At 67.8% G+C, this 14,025-nt stretch overlaps 1 protein-coding gene across 1 annotated transcript in view; it reads left to right on the forward strand.

Moving 5' to 3' along the window:
• The first annotated feature begins 1,095 nt into the window (after positions 1-1,095).
• The window catches only part of MAMDC4 (MAM domain containing 4), a 28,835-nt gene continuing 15,905 nt past the window's right edge, over positions 1,096-14,025 (forward strand). Inside the window, exons 1-16 of the mRNA XM_039910684.1 lie at positions 1,096-1,141; positions 4,672-4,779; positions 5,825-6,001; positions 6,409-6,534; positions 7,345-7,484; positions 7,761-7,845; positions 8,216-8,353; positions 8,662-8,808; positions 10,687-10,766; positions 10,911-11,099; positions 11,336-11,420; positions 11,608-11,832; positions 12,045-12,170; positions 12,777-12,908; positions 13,336-13,460; positions 13,750-13,861. Of these exons, the coding sequence (XP_039766618.1) occupies positions 1,096-1,141; positions 4,672-4,779; positions 5,825-6,001; positions 6,409-6,534; positions 7,345-7,484; positions 7,761-7,845; positions 8,216-8,353; positions 8,662-8,808; positions 10,687-10,766; positions 10,911-11,099; positions 11,336-11,420; positions 11,608-11,832; positions 12,045-12,170; positions 12,777-12,908; positions 13,336-13,460; positions 13,750-13,861 (2,041 nt within the window). The remainder of the gene's footprint in view (positions 1,142-4,671; positions 4,780-5,824; positions 6,002-6,408; positions 6,535-7,344; positions 7,485-7,760; positions 7,846-8,215; positions 8,354-8,661; positions 8,809-10,686; positions 10,767-10,910; positions 11,100-11,335; positions 11,421-11,607; positions 11,833-12,044; positions 12,171-12,776; positions 12,909-13,335; positions 13,461-13,749; positions 13,862-14,025) is intronic.

The raw sequence follows: 14,025 nt of genomic DNA on the forward strand, positions 1-14,025 counted from the left end.
ACAGCACTGTACTCGTCCGCTCGACTGTATATATTTTCGTTACCCTATTTATTTTGTTAATGAATTGTACATCCCCTCGATTCTATTTAGTTGCCGTTGTTTTTACGAGATGTTCTTCCCCTTGACTCTGTTTATTGCCATCGTTCTCGTCTGTCCGTCTCCCCCGATTAGACCGTAAGCCCGTCAAACGGCAGGGACCGTCTCTATCTGTTGCCGACTTGTTCATCCCAAGCGCTTAGTACAGTGCTCTGCACATAGTAAACGCTCAATAAATACTATTGAATAAATGAATGAATGAACCCCGGGGTGGGGGAGATTCTAGACCGTGAGCTCGTCGTGGGCAGGGAATGGCACCGTCTACTGTCGCGTTGTACTTTCCCAAGCGTTTAGTACAGCGCTCCGCACGCGGTAGGCCCTCCGCAGATCCCGGCTCCGCTGCTCGTCCGCCGGCTCACCCCGGGCAAGTCACCGCGCTTCTCCGCGCCTCAGCTCGGCCGTAAAATGGGGATGAAGACGGCGAGCCCCGTGTGGGACAGCCTCATTACCTCGTGTCCACCCCGGGGCTTAGAAGAGCGCTGGGCACACTGTAAGAGCTAAACGGAGGCCAGCGTCATCGTCACTCTCCTCTGACCCTCTCCGGGACGGACGGGCCCTCCCAGCCACCCGAGCCCGATTTCATTCGGGGGTGTCTGCTGAGCACTTGCCCCGTGCAAAGCGCCGTACTAAGCACTTGGGAGAGTTCGGCGCAGCGACGGACGCGTTCCCCGCCCCCAACGAGCTCAGATGGCCTCCGACCTGATCCCCGGGGCCCGGCTCCGGGAGTCAGGCGGTCCCCCGGGTCGCCCCCCGCCCCGGCACACGAGGTCCACCGCATCCTCCGCTGGGGTTGGGGCCCGGGAGGGGGGCCGGGAGGGGCCGGGGGGGGGCGGGGGGCCCGGCGGCCCCTTCGGCGTGCCCCCCTCAGGGGCCGCGCGCTCGGGAGCCACAGATAACCGGGCCAAAGTCCTCGCCTGGTCCTTCGAAGGCATTTCCCTCCTCGCCCGGACGGTCCCGCTCGGCCTCCTGCCCCTCTCCGCTCCTCTGCCGCCCGACCCCATGGGCCGCCTCCCTCTCCTCCTGCTGGTCGCGGCCGTGCTCCCCGGTGAGTCCCCGTCCGGCCTCCCGGGCCTCCCGGGCCAGCTCCCGGCCGAAGGGGGGTGACCGGCCCGGCCCTCGCTCCCGGGGTCCGGGTCGATCGGGGGAACCGGTTTGGTCGCTGAGGCCTGAGGTGGGGAGGGGAGGGGATTCGAGTCGGGGATCGAGACCCGGAGGAGCGGCGTGGTCCGGTGGCCAGAGCGACGGGCCTGGGGGGGGGGGGTCAGAAGGTCACGGGTTCTAATCCCCACTCCGCCCCGTGGCTGCCGTGTGACCCGGGGCCGATCACCACACTTCTCCGGGCCTCGGTTCCCTCATCTGGGACGTGGGGATGAGGACTGCCAGCCCCGTGCGGGACGGGGGACCGCGTCCAACCCGATCGCCTCGTATCCGCCGCGCCGTTCAGTACGGTCCCTGGAACGTAGCGAGCGCTCAACGAATGTCATTATCGTTTCCCCCGTCTGGACCGCGAGCCGGGCGTTGGGTAGGGGTTGTCTTCCATCCGTCGCCGAATTGTACTTTCCAAGCGCTCGGTGAAGTGCTCCGCACGCAGTAAGCGCTCAGTAAGTACGACGGGTCGAAGGAACGGATAATAACGACGACGATGACGGTACCCGTTAAGCGCTTACTATGTGCCGAGCGCCGTTTTAAGAGCGGGGGTAGATACGAGGTAATCGGGCCGGACGCCAGTCCCCGTCCCCCGTGGGGCTCACGGTCTCGATCCCCGTTTTCCAGATGAGGGAACCGAGGCCCGGGGGAGTGAAGCGACTTGCCCCAGGTCGCGCAGCCCTCAAGCGGCGGAGCCGGGATCGGGCCCCACGGCCTCTGACTCCCACGCCCGGGCTCTTGCCGCTCGGCCCTGCCGAAACGTGCCTTCCTTCCCTGAAATTCGGAGCCGGGCCCGGTTCCCCAGGTTCCCCTTTCGGTCGGATGAGGGCTGGGCCGATTTGGGGGCGCGCCTCCTCCTGAAGCCCCCGAGCTCGGTCCGCCCCCCCCCCCCCCGGCCCGGCAGGTCCTCGGCCCGGGCGCTCCGCCCCCTCCGCCGGGGAGGTGGGTTGGGTCCGGTTATCCGGAGCCTGTCCCGAACCACTGGGGTCCCCTTGGCTGACCCTTCCTCTCCCCCACCCCCCGAGGGGGGTCCGGCCCGAACCCCAGGATCGGGCAGTGGGCAACGGGGGGTGGGGCGTTCCAGCCGCGGGTCACACCTGTGGGTGAACGGGGGCGGGAGGGAGGGCAGAGAACCCCTCCCTCCGATTCACAGCGCCCTCCGGCTAGAGCGCGAGCTCCCGGTGGGTAGGGAACGGGCCTCGGGCTTCCGGGCATTCGGTCCGGTGCCTCGCGACCCGATCCTCGCTGACCCCGGGCCTCTTGCCCCCTCCCAGAGTGGCGGGCGAGAGGGCTGGCCAGCGGGACCCGCCCCGGGGGCATTCCGGCCCTCTCCCGCATTTCCAGGTGACCCTGAGCCGGGTCCCAAGGCTCTGGGGCTCGGTGTCGTCCCCCCCACCCCCACCCCGGGAACGGGGCACGGGGAGAGGAAACGGGTCCTGGAGGGCAGGCAGCACCGAAGGCCTCTGGGAGGAGGGGGAAAGGTCAGAGAGGAGCGGGCCAGGGGAGGGGGCACAGGCCCGGGGGGGCAGAAGGGCGTGGGTTCTCGTCTTGTCTGCCGCGTGACCTCGGGCAAGTCGCTTCACTTCTCTGGGCCTCGGTTACCTCATCTGTAAAACGGGGATTGAGACTGTGAGCCCCAGGTGGGACCGGGACCGTGTCCAACCCGATTTGCCTGGATCCACCCCGGCGCTTAATACAGAGCCTGGAACGTAGCGAGTGCTTGACAAATACCGTGATTATTATGATTATTATTATTACCCCCCCCCCCCCGATCCTTTCCGTTGCTGCTCTCTGACTTACCCACGAAGGAGGGACAGCCGCTCCTCTGTCCCCGGCCTGGGGAAGGATATTCAGGATTCCCAGAGCTGGGGAGAGATGCGGAAGGTCAGCGCTGGCTTCGACCGTCTCCTCGGGATTGTAAACTCTTTGTGGGCAGCGAACGCGTCTGTTTATTGTTATATTGTCCTCTCCCGAGTGCTTAGTACAGTGCTCTGCACCCGGTAAACGCTCGTGATTGAATGAACGAATGTTTTGGTGAGTAATAATAATAACGTGGTACCCGTTAAGCGCTTGCCGTGTGCTACGCACCGTCCTAAGCGCCGAGGTTGACGCGAGGTAATCAGTTGGTCCCACCTGGGGCTCACAGTCTTAATCCCCATCTGACAGATGAGGTAACCGAGGCACAGAGAAGTCAAGCATCTTGCCCAAGGTCACACCGCGGACACGTGGCGGGGCCGGAATCGGAACCCAGGTCCCCGGACTCCCAGGCCCGTGCTCTTTCATTCGTTCAGTCGGTCGTATTTACGGAGCGCTTACTCCGCGCGGGGCCCTGGACTGAGCGCTCGGAAAGTCCAGTTCAGCAATCAAGAGAGACGGTCCCCGCCCACGCCGGGCTTACAGTCTGGAAGCGGGAAGGTGGGCGTCAAAACATGTATCGATATAAATAAATAGAATTATAATCATATACACGTCGAAACAAGTAAACGGGCATCAACATAAATAAATAGAATTACAGATACGTACCTATACCCGCGAGCGCAGACGGCAGGCAGGTTCCGGTCCCGGCTCCGCCGCTGCCCTGCTGTGTGTCCTCGGGCGAGTCACTTCACCTCTCCGGGCCTCGGTCTCCTCATCTGTAATATGGGGATCAGATAGACTGGGAGCCCTGCGTAGGAAAGCGATGGCGTCCTACCTCATAACTTCGCGGCTAACCCGGCGCCAGCCGGGGGCGAGGGGTAGGGCAAAGGACGCGAGTCGAGGCGCCGCGGAGGGGAGGGGCAACTGAGGAAAAGGGGGGCTTAGTTTGGCTGCGGGGAATCCTTTGCCTGAGAGAAAAGAAAGACGTTTATTCCGTACTCCCGGGATAGGACAGAACGCTTCCGCCGTTATTTCCGGCAGCCTATCCATAATGGAATCAGCCTAGCCCATTGGATGGAAACTAGCCTCCTACCCTAAACTTCGGCCCAAACACCATTTCTATCCTGCCTCATCCTCAGATCTTCTCATTTACTTCCATTGTCCTCACCCACCTGTATAACAGAGTGGAAGTGTTTAGCGAATACCCCCGGACCGTTGTTTCGGCTTCAGTCGCTTCTGCGCCGACAAGCCGGAGATGTGGAAATGCGGATGAGAAAAATAATTGAGGGAGCGGCTTTAACTGTAGTTGAAACCAGGTTAAATAGCGAGTGACCGCGGGCAGAAGGCTTCGAGGAACAATTCTTAAAATTCAGTACGCCTACTGGGCACTGAACACTCTTCGTCCTCGAGAGCGTAAAATAGAATTAGCGGATGCGATCGGGGCCCCGAGAGGCCCCGGGATGGACGTGGGCCCCCCCCCCCCCCCCCGCCCGGGTGCGGGCGGGACGGAGGTTGGGGCGGGGGGCGAGGCAGGGGCGGGGGACATTGGGCTCGTTCTTTCCCCCTTGGCAGGCGGGGCCCTCGGCCAGTCCGAGGCCATCAACCGTTGCGGGAGCCCGGCTCCGTCCGTGTGCAACTTCGTGTGCGACTGCAGAGACTGCTCCGACGAGAACCACTGTGGTGAGATTTCCCCGCGGCCTCCCCGGGCGGCGGGGGGGCAGACGCCGGCCAGCCCTCCCCGCCCCGCCTCCCTCGTGCCCCGAGCCGCCCCCCCCCTCCCGCAACCCGTCCGGTGGTCGGGCCCCTTCCGAGCCGACCGGGCCGGCGGTCACCAGTGGGTGGGGACCGGGGGCAGGGCGGGAGTCCGGAGATGCCCTGAAACCCCGAAAGAGGGACTGGGTCCAATTTAACTGTATCCGCCCCCCCCCCCCCCCCCCCGGCCCTCCCAGCGCTTAGCTCAGTGCCTGGCGCACGGTGAGCGCTTAACGAACACCATCGTCGTCATTATTATTCATTTGTTAAGCGCTCACCGTGTGCCAGGCCCTGAACCGAGCATAGGGGTAGATGCAAAGGAAATCAGACCGGACGCAGTAGATTTCCCCCGTGGGGCTCTCGGTCTCAATTCCCACTGTAAGGATGAGGTCACCGAGGCCCGGGGAAGCCAAGTGACCTGCCCGCGGTCACACAGCGGACAGGTGGCCCAGCCGGGATTAAAACCCGGATCCCCCTGGCTCCCAGGCTCGTACCCTATCCACCGGGCCGCGTCGAGGTTCGCCTGGGCCAGGTAGGCCGAGCAGCGCGGACGGCAGGCTTCCCCGGTGACGGTTTGGTCTTATGGCCGGGGCGTGGGGCCGGGAGGCCGGACGCCCAGGTTCTAGTCCCCGCTCTGCCGCTGTCCCGCTGTGTGTCCTCGGGTAAGTCACTTCGCCTCTCTGGACCTCGCTTTCCTCATCTGTAAAATGGGGATAAGATAGACGGGGAGCCCCGCGTAGGAAAGAGATGGCGTCCTACCTCACAACCTCGCGTCTACCCCGGCGCCAGGCGTTTGTTTAACGCCTTCATCGGTATCGCGGCTCCGCCCGGAGTTATCGACGGGGCAGTTTCGGACGCCGTCTCCTGCTTTCCGCTGCCGGAACTTTCTGACCTCTTAAAGGGGCTCTGTCCGCGCGCTCCTAAGCCCCTGACCTCTCTCTGCTTTCCCCCCCTCCCTCCCCCCAACCTGCAGGCTACCACAAGGAATCCCCGGCTCTGGGAGCCCCCTTCGCCTGCGACCTGGAGCAGAACTCCTGCGGCTGGCGGGACGTCAGCACCTCGGCCTACCGCTGGCTGCGGGACCGGGCCGGGGCGGCCGTCGTCGGGGGGCCGGCGCCCCGCTCTGACCACACCTGGGGCACCGACCTGGGTAAGGGCGGACATTCCGGGCGGGGGGCCGGCGGCCCGTCCCGACCTCACCTGGGGCATCCGCCTGGGTGGACGTCTCTGAGGAGGGCCCGCACCCCCGCTCTGACCGCATGTGGGGCGCCCGCCCGATCTCCCGAACCCTGCCGTGCCGCCCCCGCTTCGAATGAGCCCATTCAGGCAGAGGGCGGGGACCGCCGCCGCCGAGGTCGGCCAGGTCCGCGGCTCGCCCTCCGGGGCGGCGGATGGAGGAGGGAGGGGAGCGGCGGAGGGCAAGAGTCGCTTCTCCCCGTCTCCGTCTCCCCGTCCCCCCTGGCTTCGTCCCCTGCCCCGCCCCTCCGGGCCGGTAGGTCGAGGTGTGGGGGCTTACCTTGGCCGCCCCGTCCCCCGGCCCCGGCCCCGTCCCCCCAGGCTGGTACATGGTGGCCGGGGCTCACCGCGGGAAGGATGCGGCGACGGCGGTCCTGCGGTCCCCGACCGTGCACGAGGCGGCCCCCACCTGCGAGATGCGCCTCTGGTACCGAGGCTGGGGGGAAGGTAGGCTACCTCCCGCCTCGCTTCGTGTCATTCATTCCTTCGGTCCCATTTGCCGAGCGCTTACCGGGGGCGAAGCCCCGTGCTGAGCGCTCGATGTCCTGCCCGGTGCTCACCTCCTCATCTTCCCCGCCCTCCCAAAGGCTCAAGGACCCCTACCCCAGCCCCCGACCCGGCCTTATTTTGCTTCCTCCCGCCCCAGCCCCCGGCTCCCCGCGACCCGACTCTATCCGGCCCGACCTCAGCCCCGCTCGAGGGCCCGACCCCGGCTTCTCTCGCCGACCCGGTGCCCGCCGGTCATGCCCCCCCAGCTTCTTCTCGCCAACTCGGTTCTCTCGGGACGCCCCCCCCCCCCCCCCCCCGGGCTCCTCTCGCCAAATCGATGCCCACCCAACTCCCCCGACCGCTTCGGACTTCTCTCGGCGACTCGTTGCCTATCGCGTTCCCCCCGCCCCAGGCTTCTCTTGCCAATTCGGTGCCCAGTGGGACCCCCCACGCCGACCCTGGGCTCCTCTCGCCAACCCGGTGCCCGCGGGATCCCCCGCCCCCTACCCCGGCCTTCCGTCACCAGCTCTGCGTCTCCTGGGCATCAACCTAGCTTCTCCTGCCGACTCGGTGCCCGCCCGACATCCTTCGGACTTCTCTTGCCACTGGACGCCGCCCTCCACCCCCCCGAGCTTCTCTCGCCGACTCAGTGCCCGCTGCCCCCCCCCGCCAGCCCCCCGCCTCGCCCCACCCAGGCTCCCGGGGGAAGGGGGCACGGAGGAGAGGGAGGCTTCGTTCCAGTCGGCCCTACTCGGGTTGCAGGTGAAGAACGCCCGGATCCCGGGGAGCTGCGGGTGGAGCTGACCCACGGGCGGGAGACCCTGATCCTGTGGCAGAGCGCCGGCCCTGTCGGGGACTTCTGGAAAGAACTGGTGGTGCCTACGGGCCGGGTGCCGGGCAGTTTTTGGGTGAGACAGAGGGAAAGCGGGAGGGGTGAGGAGCGGAGCGTGCCGTGAGGGTGGCCCGCACGCCGGAAGGTGGAGGCGGGAGAGAGGGGCTGGGGACCGGGAGAGGCCGGGGGGCACGTGTCTGCCGACTCTGTTGCGTTGTACTCTCCCAAGCGCTCGGTACGGTGCTCCGCGCACCGTGAGCGCTCAGTCGCGACGACCGATCGAGAGAGAGAGGGGCCGGGGGGCCGGGCCCGAGGCCCCCCGGCCGAGGCCCTGACCGTTCCCCGTCCCTAGATCACCATCTCCTCTATCCGCAATGCCACCCACCGGGGGGCTGTGGCCCTGGACGACGTGGAGTTCTGGAACTGCGGCCTGCCCCGTGAGGACCCCAGCGTCCCGGCGCCTCCCCTTCCCCGGTTCTGTGCCCGTCGGGCTCGGTGCCCCCGACGGGCGTCTGGTCCCCTCCCCGCCCGGCCCCGACCCTCCCACCCCCCGCCTAGCCCCAGAGACGGCGCCCGGAAGGTGGTGGGAGGGAGCGGCGGGCCGTCCCTTCAATCAGGGACTGAGAAGCGCCACCTCCCACCGGTTCCTTCATGGAGGATTCCCAGGGAAGGAAGAGGAGGAGGAGGAAGGGAGGGGAGAAGGAGGAAAGGGGCTGGGGCTGGGGTCAGGGGACCGGCCGGGGCCAGGCTGGGGCTGGGCCGGGGTGGGTTGGTTGGTTGAGCCCCCCTCCCCTGTCCGGGCACCAGCCCCCCAGGCCCGGTGCCCGCAGGGCCACTTCCGCTGTGCCCGGAGAGCCTGCGTGGAGCCCGACCTGGCGTGTGACGGGGAAGACGACTGCGGAGACGGGTCGGACGAGGAGAGGGAGGGGGAAGCGTCCCGCTGTGGTGAGTGGAGAGCCCGGCGAAGGGGATGGAAGACAGAGGGGGCGGGGGAGAAGTCCCGAGGTCCGGCCCCTCTGACCCCCCCCCAGTCCCCGGCTCTGACCGCCCCCAGCCCCTGCCCGTCGCCCTCCCCCTTCCCCATCAAGGCCCGAGCGGCCTGGAACCCACAGTCGGAGGCCCAGGGTGGGTCCCGCGTGAGGGGAAGGGTCAGAGAGGGTGGGCAGACGGACGGGGGGAGCAGGGGAGCGCGTGATGGGGGAGAGCGTGGCCGGCTGGTCACGGGCCTCCCCCCGGCGCCCTCGTCCCCCCAGCCACCGGCATGGTGACAGACTTCGAGGACTTCGAGTCTGGGCTGGAGCCGTGGGAGATTGCCCAGGGCTGGGTCCTGAGCAACGGTTCCGCGGCGTCGGGCCTGTCGGCCCGGCCCCGGCGGGACCACGGCAGGAACAGCGCCACGGGTAGGAGCCCCGGAGGGAGTCGGACAGGCCCCGTCGGGACGGGGCCGGGGGGAGGGGAGAAGCGGCTGGGCTGGGGCCGGGAGGCTTGAGGGGGGACGGCGTCGGAGGAGGAGTCGGCAGGCCGAGCCTCACCCCGGGTTGGGGGTCACCCGGTCCTCTCCGCATCCGGGGGGAACTCCCAGCCGTCGGCTTTTTAAGGCACCCGACGAACTCTCGAAGAAAGCCTCTCGGCCTAGTGGGTAGAGCTCGGGCCCGCGGGTCGGAAGGACCTGGCTTCTAAACCCGGCTTCGCCACGCGTCCGCTGTGCGACCTGGGTCAGATCGCTGCGCTTCTCTGTACCTCGGTTCCTTCGTCTGTAGAATGGGGATTAAGACCGGGAGCCCCGCGTGGGACGTGGACGGCGTCCGATCCGACCTCCTCGTATCTGCCTCGGTGCTTAGGACAGTGCCTGGCACGTACCGTGTGCTTAACAAATACCGTTGAACCAAAACAACTCTCTCCTGCTTCTTCATCCTCTCTCCTCTCCCAGGGCACTCCAGCTCACGCTCTTGACTCCTTCTCCACTCACCCACTCGCTGTGCCCCGTTTCTGTCTTTCTCCCGCCTCGGTTCTTTGCCCACACCCTCCCCGCCCTCCCCCTTCACACCCCCGGCACACCACCACTCTTCCCGTCTTCGGAGGCCCCCTGAAATCCCGTCTCCTCCGGGAGGTCTTCTCTGATTAACCTCTCACCTCCCCGCCACTCCGGCGCTTGTTCGCCAGCCGGGCGCTTGTGAACTGCCGGCGCCCCCTGAAGCGCTCGATCTCAAACGCTCTGTTACTCGCTAATCGTCGTGTTATTTGTTAAGCGCTTACTGTGCGCCAGGCACTGTTCTAGATGCTGGGGTGGGTACGGGGTGATCAGGTCCCACGTGGGGCTCACGGTATCGACTGAGCGCTTACTAGGTGCAGAGCACTCTAACTGAGCGCTTGGGCGAGTACAACACCGCAGAATTAGCCGGCGCGTTCCCCGCCCCTAACGAGCGCACGGTCTAGACGGGGAGAGGGTCACTGGGGTAACTGAAGACGTCACGGGGGTAGGAGCCGGGCGGGAGCCCGGCCCGCCGGCCCCACAGAGCCCCCCCGTCGGACAGCGGCCCCCGGGGGAGTTGAAGGAGTCCGGGACTCCGTGACCCCGTCTTCCCGGCTGGAGATGGGCCATGAGGACGTTCCCGTCTTCTCCCTCTGCGTTCCCAGCGACGCTTCCTCTAGAAGCCCCTGTCACCCGATCCACTGTATCGACTGAGCGCTTGCTGTGTGCGGAGCACTGCGCCGAGCACTTGGGGAGAGCACAGTATAATAATGGAACCGACGCGTTCCCTGCCCCCGGTGAGCTTCCGGTCTAGAGGGGGAGGTGGACGTGAATGCGAATAGATAGATTAAATTACCGGAATGTCAGTAAGGGCTGAGGGGCCGAGGGAGAGGTCGATAACAGGTGCAAATCCGAGGGTGACGGTATCCCTGCGGGCCGCCAAACCCCTCCGGAAGCCGCCGCCACTTTCCACCGCGGCCTAGTGGTTAGAGCCCGGGCCCGGAGTCAGAGGTCCACCACTTCCGTGATCCCGGGCGAGCGACCTCACTTCTCCGGGCCACGGTTACCTCGTCTGGAGAACGGGGCACGAGATGGGGAGCCCCCCCCACGGGCCGGGGACGGCGTCCAACCCCGTCTGCTTGTGTCCACCTCGGTGCTTAGCCTAATGCCCGGCTTAGTAAGTGCTCAGCAACCGCCTCAGTTATTAGCCAGCCCGACCTCCCCTGCCGGGACGAATAATCCTTACCTTTCCTCCCCCTCCGCCCCGACCCCCGACCCCCTGACCCCTGACCCCGACCCTGGCCAGGCTCCTTCCTGCTCTACACGGGGTCTGACAGCCCAGCCCAGCTCATCAGTTTCCCCCTTCAAAGCTTCAACGTCTGCACTGTGAGTCCCGTGGGAGTCTTCTCTGGGGGGACCCAAGGAAAGGAAAGCCCGGAGGGAAAGGCCCCGGGGAGGGGGTTGGGGCGTGACCTCGGGCTGGGGGCAGGGGCGTTGGCAAGCAGAACCCCTGTGCTTCTCTCCCCGCAGCTGACCTTCTATTATTATCTGCACGGCTCGGAGGGGGGCAGCCTCCTCCTCTTCCAACAGCCCCTGACCCCGGTCCCCCCGTCCGCCCCCAAGGCCCCGGCCCGCTTCCCGCTCCGGAGCCGGGCGGGAGACCTGGGGGTGGCCTGGGTCCGCGACGTGGTTCAGATTCGATCCGATCTGCCCTTCCAGGTGAAGCGGGGGTTGGGGGGGGGGGGGGGAAGGGAGTTTGCGGAGGGGCGCGATGGGGGAAGGAGTTTGGGGAGGGGTGCGGTCGGGGAGGGTTGTCAGGAAGGGGAACGCTTTTCCCAAAGTGCCGTGGGGCCCGAGGGGAGGTGTTGTAGAGTTGGGATCCAGGACTCACCCCGAGCCTGAGGTGCGATGGGAGACCCCAGCTGACCCCGTCCCCCCTCCCGCCCCCCCTACAGATCATCCTGGAAGGGAAGACGGGGCCAGGGGGAGTCGTGGGCCTGGACGACCTGATCCTGTCCCAGGGGTGCAGAGAGTTGCCCGGTGAGCGAGGCCCCGTCTCCTCTCCTCCCCTCCCCGCGGCCCCGGGCCCCCGATTCCCTCCGACTCCCGGCCCTTCCCTTCTCCCCCGGCCGGGGGGTGCTGGGGGAAGCTTCTCCCCGGACTCGGTTGCTTAGGGTGGGATGGGTTGCTTAGGGTGCTTAGGTTACGCTCCGGGTGCCGCCTCTAGAGACCCTGGGGTCCCCAGAGCCTCGCTTCCCGCCGACGGAGACGCCCAGCCCGCGGACAGCGGGGACGCCCGCCCCGGTGTCTCCTGGCCCGGCCCGCTCCTTCTCTTCGGCGGAAGACCCCTGCGGTCCCGGCCAGTTCGCCTGTGACGACCGGTGCCTCCGGGATGAGCAGCGTTGCGACTTCATCGCTCAGTGTACCGACGGCACTGACGAAGAGGGCTGTGGTAAGGGGGGGAGCTGGCGGGAGGGGGTGGGGACGGGGGGGGGGGGTCCAGGCCCTCCCACCCCGTCAGCCTCTTCCCCCAGCGCCACCGCCCTCCTCGCCCCGCCGGGCCCCCCTCCCCGTCTCCGGGCGCCAATGTGGGTCGCGGAGGGCCCGGAGGGGCCGTGTCTGGGGAGCGAGAGCCAGGGGCTGTGTCCGCGTGTCGGGGCCCAGGCCAGACGACCTTCGAAGAGGCGGACGTGGGCTGGAGGGATGTCAGCTCGGGCCGGCTGCAGTGGGTGAGGCAGGAGGCCGGCGACGACACCGTGCCCCGCGTCGACGCCAGCAACAGCTCCGCGGGTGAGGGCCCCTCGGGGCTCGCGGGCCTCCCGCGGCAGGCCGGGGCTCCTCCGGGCCCGCCGGGCCTCCTCGGGGCCCGCCGGGCCCCTCGGGACCCGGCCGGGACCCGGCCGGGACCCGCTGCCGAGCCCCGGGGCGTGCCGGGCCCCCGTGGGTACCCCGGAGCCTCTCGGGGCACCCTGGGGTTCCTCGGGATACCCCGGCCGCCCCGGGATGTGCCGGGCTCCCCGGGACACCCTCCAGACGCCCCCCTTGGCCTGGGAAGGGTCCACTCTCCCATCCCCCGCCACCGCGGTCGCAGAACCGCTCCTTCCTCCCTTCCTTCCGTCATATTTTTTCGAGCGCTTACCGTGTGCGAAGCGCTGTACTCTGTGCTCGGGAGGGGTGCAGTGGAAGGATAAGCGGACACGCCCCCTGCCCACGAGGAGCTTACTTCTTTTCTTTTCCTCCTCTTTCCCCCATCTTGCTGTGCGTGGGAGGGTCCTCGCGGTATGTGCCCCCGGGGAGCCGGAGGTCCCCCGGTGTGTGGCCCTGGAGAGGCAGGGTCCCCGGGGAGGGGACAGACGTTAACTTGCATCGGGCGTCCTCCCGTCTCGGCCTCGGCAGGTCACTTCCTGAGTCTGCAGAAGGCGCCGGGGAAGCTGTTGGGCCTGGCCCGGGCGCGCACCCTTCCGCTGGGCCCCTCCGGCCCGGACTGCACCCTCCACCTGGCCTACTTCCTCCAGAGCGGCCCCGGAGGTAGGCGCTGCCCTCTCCCGGCCCCCGGCCCGGCCCGGTCTCCCCCCGGGACGCGGAGGTCACTGACCCCGCCCGGCCCCAGCTCCCGGCCTCCCCAGCACGGTCCGGTCCCCGAGGGCTCGGCCCCTGGAGTCGGGCAGGGAGTCCGGCCGGAGCGACCGGACTCCTGGGCCCCGCCCGAATTTTCCATTCTCTCTCCTGGGCCTCGGTTTCCCCGACCGCTTCCCGGGCGGGAAAGGGAAGGGGGATGGAGAATAAATGGAGGCAGGGGGAGGTATCCCCTCCCCGGGATCTCCCCGGAGCGGTACCCCAGCCCGGGCGGGTGACCCCGGCTGCCCGAGCCCGGGGAGCCCATTGGAGCCGGGGGGTCGGGGGCCGGGGGGGCAGGGGAGCCGGCAGGCAGGCGGGACCCCCGTCCTCCCCCCAGGGTTCCTGGCCCTCAGCGTGGCGGAGGAGGGCGCCCGGAGGCTAGCCTGGCAGGGCCGGGGCAGGAGCGGAGCCGAGTGGACCCGGGTGAAGGTGCCGCTGGGAGAACGAGACCGACCGTTCCAGGTAGCGGACCGGGGGTCGGGGAGCGGGCGCTCTCCAGAGGGGCGGGACCAGGTGAGGAGGAGAGGCGGGTATGACCCCCGGAAAGGGGGCGCACCCCGTCCGGTGCCCACGGGCGCCCGAGCCGCGGGCGGTGAGGCGGCTGAAGGAAACCCCTTCGGTACCTTCGCGTACCCCGGGCCGGCATGGGGGCTCGCCCGGGGGCCGCGGGGCGCTCGCAGGAAGCCGCCGAAGGCCGGGCGGTGCCACCGGCCTCGCTCTCTGCTTCCTTTCACGCGCTCGCCGAGCCCAGGTGGAGCTCCTGGGGCAAATAGATCCGGAAGCCCCTGGGTCACCAGTGGCCGCCGTGGACAACGTGAAGTTCGAGAACTGTGACCCCAACCTGCCCCCGTCGGAAGCCCCAGGTAGCCCCATTCCTCCCCCCGGGACTCCCCCCTCCCCCCCCCCCCGCCCCCTTCCAGGGTCTCCAGCTCCTCTTAGAACGAGACCTCGCGGGGTCCTCTGGGTCAGGGGCTGGTCTGGAAACTCCAGGGTGGCTGGGAGCTGGGAGGGAGGAGCCGTTCTGGGG

The sequence above is a fragment of the Ornithorhynchus anatinus genome, chromosome X4, assembly GCF_004115215.2.
Source record: "Ornithorhynchus anatinus isolate Pmale09 chromosome X4, mOrnAna1.pri.v4, whole genome shotgun sequence".
Lineage (NCBI taxonomy): Eukaryota > Metazoa > Chordata > Mammalia > Monotremata > Ornithorhynchidae > Ornithorhynchus > Ornithorhynchus anatinus.